This window comes from Aquarana catesbeiana, linkage group LG06 (assembly GCF_042186555.1).
Source record: "Aquarana catesbeiana isolate 2022-GZ linkage group LG06, ASM4218655v1, whole genome shotgun sequence".
Classification (NCBI taxonomy): domain Eukaryota; kingdom Metazoa; phylum Chordata; class Amphibia; order Anura; family Ranidae; genus Aquarana; species Aquarana catesbeiana.
Window position 1 is genome coordinate 193,920,240 of NC_133329.1, and position 12,377 is coordinate 193,932,616.

At 46.3% G+C, this 12,377-nt stretch overlaps 1 protein-coding gene across 10 annotated transcripts in view; it reads left to right on the top strand.

The window, feature by feature from the left end:
- CLEC16A (C-type lectin domain containing 16A) overlaps window positions 1-12,377 on the top strand; it is a 1,646,984-nt gene that overhangs the window by 184,206 nt on the left and 1,450,401 nt on the right. Inside the window, exon 1 of one of the 10 annotated variants that reach the window (XM_073591189.1) lies at window positions 11,095-11,119. The exons of the other annotated variants lie outside the window; for them this stretch is intronic. Coding sequence (XP_073447290.1) covers window positions 11,110-11,119 — 10 coding nt within the window. The 5' untranslated portion in view covers window positions 11,095-11,109. Of the gene's footprint in view, window positions 1-11,094; window positions 11,120-12,377 lie in introns of those variants that run through there. 10 annotated transcript variants of the gene reach the window in all.

Here is a 12,377-nt window from a genome sequence, read left to right on the forward strand (position 1 = left end):
GCCACACCAAGATGGTGATATGCATCAGTTCCCCAATCTCAGGGTGAGACCCTGCACCTATACGATCCCATAGTTACAGCAGGGTTATCTCAGTCACATAGATGTTTATAATTGGTATGTAACTAGTATTTCCAGGGTTCTACTTCTATATAGGTTGCCATCTACAATATGCATTTTTATATTTTTATTCTGTACTTTTTTTTGTGCATGTTTTGGCTTTGTACATGATATATGCACGTGTGTTTGTAGTTTTGGCTTGAAGGTACTTAAAGTTTATAGTTGTAAATGGGTGAACACCTGACACACAAGCATCTCCTGCACTGCTGGCATATACCTGTGAGCAGGTTCCAGTGGCGATACACCCGGTTAGGACTCTCGGGATGGGTAGGTCGGTGTGTAGTGGGCAGGTTGGACAGTGTAGCACTGGGAGTCCTGCGTGGCACTGTGGCTTCAACCAACTCTGGTGATTAACTTGTTCCCCTGACATGGGGCAGGGCCAGGGTAGACGACCCCTAGAGACGGCCGGTAGTATGGCTGAGTGTTCTGCCCCCCCGATGACACGCTGCCAACATGACGCGCTTCCAACTATCTGCATCGGAGGTCTATGTGCTTCTGGACATGGTGTGCACTTCAAAGCTAATACCCACGAGCCGAACAAAAAAGATGAGCCACTTTTGACAAAGTAAGCTTGCAGAGTTCTATAGCTATACTGATGAGAGACAGCTGTTTTTAAAATAACGATTTTAATGAAATGCTTCTACCTTAAACTCTGACATTTTGACTTCTTATTGACTTGTGAGAAGTAGGTTAACAATGGGTTTTAAACAGATGCCTCTTAGCCCTGCTCTGGGGAAGCTAGCGGTGGTGAGGAGTCAACGTTTCAGGTTCCCATATAAACCATGTCTTGTAATGAGTTAAAGGAGGTCTGAGGAAGGGGGCATGTCTCCTGGAATGTGTCAGCATCCAACTACAGTGATTTGGTCTTCCATAATGCTGGAGTTGTGTTTTTATATGCTCGTAACTACCTTTCGCTTGTATGTTTTTGGCTTTTTAATAAATTGCTATTGTGTTGGAGGTAATGTACTAGGCGTTTGCACCCTCCTTTTTTGTTTTTGTAGTGCTTTGGAGTTTCCCCAACTCGAGGAGAGCGGCATTGTTTAGAACACTGCCTTGTACCATTGGATGTGAGTTTGAGTGAGCGCTGAGGCTTGTCTCTGATTGGAGATGAGTGTTCACATAGGATTGCTATTAGGTGTTTTGCATTGAAGTTAATGGGAGGGGTTTTTGCATTTGAAGTCAATTGGAGGCGCTTGTAGAAAGAGTGGGAGCCAAAATGGCACTTGTACTGAAATTGCACAAAAATCGCAATGACATTGCTATTTCAGTACACATAGTTGAGCGTGAGCTACCGGGAAAAGGGGCGTTATAACATTTTTTTTTTATTATTTATTTTACTTAAATTTTTTTATTTTTACTTTCTTTTACAACATTTTTTTATCACTTTTATTCCTATTACAAGGAATGTAAACATCCTTTGTAATATGAATCATTCGTGACAGGTCCTCTTTATGGAGAGAGATGCGGGGTCAATAAGACCCCACATCTCTCCTCCAGGCTGGAAAGCATGAGACCGAGGAAAAATAATTCACCAATCTCATGCTGACTGCCGTGATCGCGGCTTTGTTTTCTTCCGGGAACCCAGGCGTGACGTCATAACGTCGTGCCCGGGCTTCCGACGGTCATAGAGATGACTGGTGACCATCTGGTCACTGGAAATCTCTATTGTCGTCATCCGGTGCCAGACGATTCTTTCTCTGGGTCCCTGATGGCACGGGAGAGCCCGGAGAAGCACCGGATGGCGGGGGGGAGGGAAGGTCCACTCCCGTTGCCTGTAAGAACGATCAAGCAGCGGAACTGCCGCTATGATCGTTCTTATGGTGCACAGAATCGCCGGCTGAAAACAAGGATATCTGAATGATGCCTGTAGCTGCTGGCATCATTCAGATATTCCCACTGAAAGTCCAGGACGTCATATGACGCCCTTGGGCGGGAAGTGGTTAAGATCGGGATAGGGTGGGTTGGCATTTTCATTGGATGCCTAATTCACCCTTGATTTCTTTGATTAATAAAACATTTCCACCAAGAAGTTTATTAGTATTTCACATGTTTGGTGAAAAAGGAAATCTTGCAGTTGAGAGATGCCTGAGGTTGAAATTTTTTGAGTTTGCCCTTTAAATTCATGTGTTACCTAGAGCAGTAGGATATAAATAACTATAAATATAAAAAAGTATAAAACAAAATAAAGGAACATGAGGCATTAATAGTGGTGGGGTACATGGTTGTAAACCCTCACATATACCCAGTGAAGTGAACAGCCTCCGATACAGAGATGAAACAAATCCTTATAATATGTCTTAGTTGTTTATCTGCAGTCTTCTCTTCCCTACACCCCTTCAAAAGAGCAGAAAAGTGTTAAAATCTTAATCCTTCAGGAGCACAGAGGACGGAGCGGAAAAGCTGCAGTTAGTGTGTGAGAGATGATTAGAGGAAAGGCACACATCCCCCTCCACACAGAAGAACTGTGTTGTGAATAGACAAGCTTCAGATTTATCTCCCTCCCCAACACAAATTTTTCTCATGTGTCAGGGAAAGCTTAGAAGTGACTCCTGCTGATGACAGAGGAACTAACCACCAGAGAGAAATGACACAGCTTTGGAGAGAGATAAGTAAACACTACAGATATGTGCTTTGTTCAGATTCCATGACTGTGGTTTACAACCACTTTAAGGCTAAAATGGGTCACAATATCCCTGAATAAATGGAGGTACGCACAATTTTAGCATTTTATAACTTCACTACCTCAGCCACTACGCAATGGGGACAATCTGTTGCCAATAAAAGAAGCTATTTGCTTCATTTATTTCACCTGCTGGCAAGTGCCACAGTATATCTTGGGTATACCCTATCCTTGTAATGCCCCTGTATTTGGGGAAATGGGAACAGGATTTGGGCATAAGGCTATCTGCATCAGGGTGAAAATATTAAAAAAATTGCGTATTTCTCCACAGTTCACTTGAAAGCTACAGAATTGGCTTATAATCTACTAGGGAGATGGTATGTGACTCCCGTAAAAAGTGGTATTAAATCATAGAATCGAGAATTAAACAGTGCTGGGATCCTGTGTGTGGGGGTGGTCACCCGAGGCCTTCAATTCTTGTTTCGTTAAAACCTAGCTAATCAAATACATACTGTATAATGGTTATATAAGCATTTTTGTAAGTTAACACTATTAAAAATTATTTTCAATATAAAAAGAAAAAAATTCTTCTTTTAGAATCTTTTTTTCTAACAGCTGTTTTATTTGTTTATTTCACAAGTTTTATTTGTCAGTCCAACACATTTAAAAACAGTGCTTTGGTTAGCTATTGTGAGTTTAACTGTGATGCAAATACATGCTGTAGTAATCCCATGTCATATTCTAAAAATGAAACAAAATGAAAACCTGTTTTGTAAAGGGAAGCATGTAATTACTGTATTTATCAGCATATAACACACACTTTCCCCCTTTAAAGTTAGGGGCAAATCCTGGGTTCCACGCCGATTCCTGGCTGCCTCGGAGTGGAAGGAGGGGGCGAATTACGAAGAAGCGATCTTCTGTGTACACGGCCCTCGCAGTGACTCACCCGCCTCCTGGCCCGACATTTGACCACTGTTCTGTCTATCATAGGAGGCGGGACTGTGAGTGACTGAGTGCCCGGGTACACAGGAGATCAACGGAGAGGCTGCAGATGGGCACTGATCAGGCTGTAATGGAGAAGCTGCAGATGGGCACTGATCAGGCTGTAATGGAGAAGCTGCAGATGGGCACTGATCAGGCTGCAATGGAGAGGCTGCAGATGGGCACTGATCAGGCTGCAATGGAGAGGCTGCAGATGGGCACTGATCAGGCTACAATGGAGAGGCTGCAGATGGGCACTGATCAGGCTGCAATGGTGAGGCTGCATTGATGGGGCGCTGATCAGGCTGCATTGATGGGGCACTGATCAGGCTGCATTGATGGGCTGTGACCCTTATTTTGCTTTACAATTCTTTATTAAATATTTAAGTTTTTTCCTGAAACATCCCTCCTAAAATTAAGGTGCGTGTTATACGCCGATTAAATACGGTATATTCATGTTAAAGGACTTTGCCTTTTCTGTCCATGAAAAAAATACTGTCTAGATAAATGGTCTTGGCTAATCTCTGCGAATTGCCCGAACTGAATGCAGCCCTTATTTGTTTGCTCTAGCATAGTTAATACTTGTTATGCTTTCACAGCACAGTGGTAGACATGAAACAATAATGCTTTCAATATGGTATTGTATTCACTATCAAAAACTTTAATCTACATCATCTCAAAACACTTTCAAATATTATTCAAAGAATAAAATCTCCATTGAAGGACAGATTCATGTACTAACTATCACTTTGTGCTAACCTTTAAAGGCAGAACACGCTACTTCATACCTGTAAGCAGTCGCCATCACCATACTTAACCACTTCCATACCTGGCCTATTTTGGCACTCCTCTCCTACATGTAAAAATCATAATTTTTTTGCTAGAAAATTACACATTGTATATGTTTTTTTAGCATAAAATGGCAGTCGTTGCAACTTTTTATGTCGCGCGGTATTTGCGCAACAATTTTTAAAACGCTTTTAAAAAAAAAAAAAAAAAACGGTTTCATGAATTAAAAAATAAAACAGTAAAGTTAACTCAATTATTTTTTGTATAATGTAAAAGATGAAGTTACGCCAAGTAAATAGATACCTAACATGTCATATTTTAAAATTGTGCACACTCATGGAATGGTGCCAAACTAAGGTACTTAAGAAAATCTCCATAGGCGATGCTTTAATTTTTGTGTTTTTTACAGGTTACAAGTTTAGCGTTACAGAGGTCTAGTGCTAGAATTATTGCTCTTGCTCTAACGCACATGGTGACACCTTACGTGTGGTTTGAACGGCGTTTACATATTACAATTTTTTTTATTTTTATTGCTTATTGATCGCGACTTTGTTTACAAGCCCGGACGTGACGTCATAACGTCGCGCCTGGGCCTCCGACGGTCATAAAAATGACTGGTGATCATCTGGTCCCCGGAAATCTCTATAATAGTCAGCCGGCGGCGGCCGATTCTTTCTCCGGGTCCCTGAGGGCACGAGAGAGCCCAGAGAAGCACCGGAGGGCGTGGGGGGTGGGTGGGGTGGGAAATGTCCCATCCCGTTGCCTGTAAGAACAATCTAGCGGCTGAACTGCCACTATGATTGTTCTTACGGTGCACAGAATCGCCGGCTGAAAAAGAGGATATCTGAATAATGCCTGTAATTGCAGGCATCATTCAGATACTCCCAGTGAAAGTCAAGGACGTCATATGACGTCCTTGGGTTGGAAGTGGTTAAGCTGGCCCATACATGCCCAGCGGGTTGACCAAAAATAACGGACCTGATTCCCCCATCCCTGATGTCAGAATACACAGATTGGCACTGATCGAGCGTGATTTTTTTTTTTTTCTTTTCTTTCTTTTTCCCCCGACACTGCGGTTGTACTTAAGTCGATTGGTAGATCGACTTCTGTTCAACCACAGTTGGCCATACATGGATAGAAATCTGTCCGGTCCTTGCTGAACTTGTCAAATTTTGATCCATGATTGTACAAATTTCCAGAGGCAGATATTGTTAAAGTTGACAATATAAACCAGAAAAGTATCTGAGACTTAACACCTTTTGTTCCATCTCTTTAGCGCATAACCTAATTGATGCATGGTGGAGTTTTAAAAAGCACTACTGCAAATTTTCCAAGAGTGAAACCTCCTTTTTCCTCTAATCGTCTTTCAGGATAGCCAGGAGAGAGGGTAATGACTAAGCACCCCAGCATTCTGATTCCTGTAGTTTTTGGGATGTCCAAATAAAAAGGATTTTGATCTACAGTGGTGTGCGGCCATTTCTTTTAATTTCATTGTGTGCTGAGGCGAGCACATACTGGTTCATTAGGCTTCCTGGTCTCACCTGGAGCAGCGGGTGTGGCTTTCCATAGCCTGGAGAGACCTTCGCTCCTCTGTAGGAAACACTGCGCCAGCCATCTTTAAATTTCCTCCTCCCCTGCTGGCTCCTCAGTTTGTTTTTCCTCATGAGGGGGGACACCACATGGAGAGCCAGAAAAGCCAGGAGGCTAAGGCTAAAGTCCTAGTAAGGGGCTACAACTTGGACTAGGAAGCTTACCTGGTTCAGCAATCGCCGCCCCCCACATCTGAGGGCGGGAGAAAAGTGGGGGTGCCCGTTTTTCAAACACCGAGGGGTGGTGTAAGGAGAGAGAGATTGATTTCTGGCGGAGGGGGCGGCGACCTTTCACTGTCCAGCGGCTTCTGGTCACGGCCGCGGGACATTGAAATGGGGCCAGGCACAGGCTGGAGAGGAGCCCATTCCTGTAGAAGACTGATCCTCAGCGGGAAATGTCGGAAGTGGTGGGGCACCCCTGGTGGTCCTCTGTGTTAGCGCTGGTTGGGGAAGGGTCAACTTTCATATGTGAAAGTTGCTGCTTAGTATTATTCTAGTATTATCCTTGTTTTCATTTTACCTTGTTAATTTAATTTGCAAGCACGGTCTTTCCTCCTATTAATACTCTGTAAAGAGTGCATTGTGGGGTTAGTGAGGGAGCAGTCAGCAGAACAATATATGGACCTAGCAGCGTCCGTCAAGGAGCTTTCTAGCACCTTCCGGCCTTTTAAGACGCTCTTTTCTAACTTTCAGATGCCGCAGCTCCAGGTTAATCCTGCACCCGCGCAGCAGGGTGTTGCACCTAGCCCCGCGGATGCTCCCTCTGTTAGTGGAGAGAGACCAGGGGACTCCAGAGAGGAAATTGAGGAGGAGCCAGACAGCACCTCTTCAGACTTCCAAGGGGAGTTGGAGAGAGGGGATGGATGGGGGATCCACAAGAACCTCTCGGTACAAACTTTCCCTAGAAGTGTAGGCTCTCTTAGGAGCTATTCATAGCACTTTGGGAATGCAAGAAGAAAAAAAGAATGTTGTTGCTCCATGACCAGATATACAAGGGCCTTGGGGAGCAGAAAAAGAGGGTGTTTCTGGTCCACAATGTCTTGGTCGATGCCATCAAGAGGGAGTGGAAAGACCCCGAAAGAAATCATTTCTTTTCAAGTGCTTTGAAATGCAGGTTTCACTTTGCGTATGAGGAGGCATTAGACTGGAATAAATCACCTAAGCTAGAAGCAGCTTTTCACCAGTCTCCAGGCATACTGACCTGGCCTTTGAGGACATGGTGGGAGCTTTCGGACCCCATGGACAAGAGGATGGACTCTCTCTCTTGAAAAAGTCCTGGGAAACCAAGTCTGCCATGGCGGTCACGGTGGTGGCCCGCAACATGGAATATTGACTGACACAGATTTAAGACACAAATTGAAGCGGGGACGCAAAAAGAAACAATCCGCAAGATCCGCAGCCCTGACCAACTCAGCAAGGAGGGCCCTATGGCTTAAGATGTGGCAGGGAGATACGCGTCCAAGGTCAAACTCCGTGGGATTCCACTCACAGGGGACTTGTTGTTTGGGCCAGGTTTGGAGGCCGTTTTGGATCGGGCGGCCAACAAGAAAAAGGCTTTTTTCAATTAAAAGGAAATTTGGAGAGCAGACTAAGAGTCTCGCCCTCAAAGGAAGTTTGGAGCCCCAAAAGCTGAACGGCAGAAGGGCAAAGGGCGTGGGGGGATTTATTTTTTTTGCCCTCCTACCCATCTGGGAGGATCTTACTTCTCAAGAGGCCGATCTGTCGTCCCCAGGTGAAGCGGTGGAATCTGAACAGCCCAAAAAGACCCAATGATGGATTGACCACAGTGGGAGGAATATTGGGGCTTTCCTTTCACAGTGGGGGATGATCGCCTCCAACCAGTTTGTGTTAGGGATCATAGGAAGAGGATACCGGCTGAAGTTTTCAAAACCTCCCCCGCACAGTTTTCTCGTCACAAGCTACCAAGGTGTGCAGAGAAATCGTCAGCTCTTCTATCTTCTCTACAGGAGCTGGAGGAACAGGAGGTGGTTGTACGGGTTTCGGCAGGAGAAACTGGCAGAGGCTTCTATTCCCATATCTTTGTGGGTCCGCAAGCCTTCGGGAAAGTTCAGGCTTATCCTGAACCTGAAGCCTCTGAATTTCTCAGTAACCTACAGGAGGTTCCGTATGGATTTGATCTTCTCGGTGAAGGCACTTCTTCCCCCGGACTGTTTCATGCCTTTAGATAGATTTGAAAGATGCCTATCTGCACAACTCCATCGCAGAGGGCTACCAAAAGTACCTCAGGTTGGCAGTAAAAACCAGAGAAGGGACGTTCCATCTACAGTTCAGGCCCTTCCCTTTAGCCCCCCCCCCCCCGCATCTTCACCAAAGTCATGGTGGAGGTCCTGGCCTTTCTGTGACTCAGAGGCATCTCGTTAGTTGCATACTTGGACGATCTACTCCTGTTTGCTTCCTCCCCGCAGCAGTTGCCCCAGGAGCTACAGGTGGCAAGAAGCATCCTAGAAAGATTGGGGGGTGGCTCTTGAACCTGTAAAAATCCAACTTGGTTCCATCCCAAAAGGTCACCTTATTGGGTTAAGTGTTGGATTCAACAAAACAGAAGGTCTTTCTTCCCCTAGAGAAGATCCAGAAGGTGAACAGGGCAGTGTTGTTACTTCAGGGCAGTCGCCAGGTCTCTGGGCTTACTAACATCCATGCTCCCAGGCAGTGCAGTGGGCTGGACTGCACGGTCCTCCCTTTGCAACTGTTCATCCTGGGGGTTTGGGACCATAGTCAGGGGTCCCTGGACTCCCTGACATTTGTGTCAAGTCAAGAGGTCCCTTTGGTGGAGGAAGGCCCAAATCTGTCACAAGGCCAGGCGTGGGTCCTGCCGGTCTCCAGGACTGTCACGACCGATGCGAGCGGCACCGGTTGGGGGGCGCCCCTAGATTCCCGATTGGTGCAAGGTGCCTGGAGAAGAGAGGATGCAAAGACTTCCTCAAACTGGAGGGAGCTGAGAGCAGTTACCTTGGCACTCAGAAAGCACTCCAGGGACAGCACGTGCGGGTCCGTTTGGACAACCCCTCAGCAGTGACCTATATCAACAGGTAGGGGGGTACCAGGAGCAGATCCCTATGGGTTCTGGCGGAAACCATCTTCAAGTGGGCCGAGGGCAACATTCTATCCCTCTCTGCGGTGCATTTGAAGGGGGAACAGAACCAGGTAGCAGACTTTCTCAGCAGGTAGATGCTAAGGGAGGGCGACTGGGTTTTGAACCAGGACATCTTCGAGATGGTCACTTGAAGGTGGGGGGTGCCATGTGTGGACCTCTTCGCTTCAAGGGAGAACGCAAAGGCTCGCCTCTTCTCCCTGAGCAGATAGGACGGGGTGATCTGAGTGGACGCACTTGCCCAGAGCTGGCGGTTCTCCTGTACTGGTACCAGCAGTATTGATAAAATTCCAGTTCGGAATGAAGGGTCTGGTTGTGGAGCCTCCCAGGATTCTGCCCATCTGGGAGGATCTTCCTTCTCAAGAGGCCGATCTGTCGTCCCCAGGTGAAGTGTTGGAATCTCGCAGCCTGGTTACTGAGGAGGAATTGCTGAGGGGCAAAGGTTGCTCGTATTGTTTAGTGGCGACCCTCCTAGGTTGTAGAAAGGAGACGCAGGCTATTTACCTAAAGGTGTGGAGATGCTTCAGTAGCTGGTGTGCAGAAAGCTCCTTCGACATACACAGCTCAGTGGCAGTGTTGGAATTCCTGCAGTCATGGGCAGACAAGGGGCTAGCTCTTAGCACTTTGAAAGGACAGGTGTTCGCCTTGAGTGTGTTCCTGGAAAAGCCACTAGCAACAGATCCATGGATAGCCAGGTCTTTTAAAGCCTTATGCAGACAGAGATCAGTCAGTAATCCCCTCCCCATGTGGGATCTCTCCTTAGTGTTACAGACCCTCACTGGGGAGCCCTTTGAGCCGCTGGAGTCTTGTGCTTTAAAATTGGTCACCCTCAAGACAGTGTTTTTGGTGTCGATCACTACTGTAATGAGGGTTAGTGAACTCGACGCCCTCTCCATTAAGGCACCTTTTTTTTTTTTTTCCGCACCGTGTGGTTTTTAAGCCGGATCAGGCCTTTTTACCAAAGGTGGTCTCTAACTTTCATAGAAGCCAGGAAATTATTTTGACTACCTTCTGTTCGAGTCCTATGAGGAAAAAGGAACATATTTTTCATAAATTGGACGTTAGAAGTTGCGTCCTTCAGTACTTAGTACGAAACAGTTTAGAAAATCTGATTCTTTTTTGTTTTATTTTCAGGGGCTAGGAAAGGGTCCAGAGCCTCTAGGACAGTTGTCTCCAAACTATGGCCCTCCAGTTGTTCAGGAACTACAATTCCCATCATGCCTAGACATGTCTGTGAATGTCAGAGTTTTACAATGCCTCATGGGATATGTAGTTGCGCAACAGCTGAAGGGCTGTAGTTTGGAGAACGTTGCTCTAGGCGTATGATAGCTAGATGGTTGAGGTTGGCTTTTATTCAGGCCTATGTGGTTGGGGGGGGGGTTTGGAGCCCCCGGACGGTTTAAAGGCACCTTTGTGCCTTAAAACAGATCTGTAGAGCTGCAACGTGGTCCAGCTTTGCCACCTTCGTGAAGCACTACAGGTTGGACCTACTATCGGCTAAGGACCAGGCCTTTGGGTGTAAAGTGCTGCAAGCAGTGGTCCCACCCTAAGGTATGGTGCTCAATTATTAATAATTATGGTGTCTGTGCTGAAAGACACATGGAAAAACAGAGTTACACTTACTGGTAACATCCTTTTCCAGGAGTCTTTCAGTGTAGCATCGGTACCCACCCAAAATGTTGGTCCATCTCTGAAAGCTCTTCGCATTTGACCGTCTGGATAGATTAAGGTTAGTATGACTTATTCTTGTGTCTCCCCAGCTGGCCGGAGTTACTCTGGGAGAACTATGGGGCCGGCGAGACGGTGAGGCTTAAGTCTTGTAGTATGAGGCTGGGTTTCCTGAGACGGAGGAGCCAAGGTCTCCCTCTATGGTGGCTGTCCTGAAAGTCTCCTGAAAAAGGATGTTTACCGGTAAGTGTAACTCAGTTTTTTTTTTTTTCAGGTTTTTAGATCCCGCAGCCTCAGACTGCTCCTCTGCCAATTCAGCAGGTAGCATTATCAAAAACACAAGTACTGCCATCCACGAGTGCAGGCCCTCCAGAAGTCTCCAGGAAGGAGGCAGAGGAGGAGCTAGATAGTGCAGCCTCCAGGTCCCAGGAATCAGAAGGGGAAGTTCTGGAAGGGGGTTCCAGGAAGCCCTTCCAGTATAAGCTTTTACTGGAAGAATTAGAAAACCTCCTGGGGGCAATTCATACCACTCTAGGTATTCAGTCGGAGAAGAAAACCCTCTCACTAACGACCAAATGTACCAGGGCCTAGAAAAACAAGAAAATAAAAATTTTCTAGTCCATGAGGTCCCAGTGGAAGCATTAAAGAGCCAAGTATCAGCACTCTTAGTTTATCAGGAAAAGAAACTAGCTTCCAACCCATGGATAGTTTGTTTTTAAGGCCCTGAGCAGACAGACCAGTGTAGAGACCGCCTTTTCCTAAATGGGACCTGTCTTTTGTGCTACAAACCCTGACAGGGGAGCCATTTGAACCACAAGAAAATTGTTCAATTAAATGGCTGACACTTAAAGCTGTTTATTTGGTGGCGTCACTACTTCCAGGAAGGTGTGTGAGATAGAAGCTCTATTAACCGGTTCCCGACCGGAGCACGCCAATGTACGTCGGCAGAATGGCACGGCTGTGCAAATGGGTGTACCTGTTAGTCCCCTTGAATTTTCCGCCGTGCCATCACGTGCGTGCACCCGCCGCAAGCTCCGTGAGTAGGATCGCGGGTCCCGCGGACTCGATGTCCGCGGGGGATACCCGCGATCGTCTCTTGGAGAGGAAGAAAAGGGAGATGCTGATGTAAACAAGCATCTCCCCGTTCTGCCTAGTGACACTGTCACTGATCATAGCTCCCTGTAATCGGGAGCTATGATCAGTGATGTGTCATATGTAGCCCCCCCCCCCCACAGTTAGAATCACTCCCTAGGACACTCTTAACCCCTACAGCGCCGCGTAGTCTTAACCCCTTCACTGCCAGTCACATTTACACAGTAATCAATGCAATTTTAATCGCACTGATCGCTGTATAAATTTGAATGGTCCCAAAATCGCGGCAAAAGTGTCCGACGTGTCCGCCATAATGTCGCAGTCAGGATAAAAATTGCTGATCGCCGCCATTACTAGTAGAAAAAAAATAAAAATGCCATAAAACTATCCCCTATTTTGTAGAAGCTAT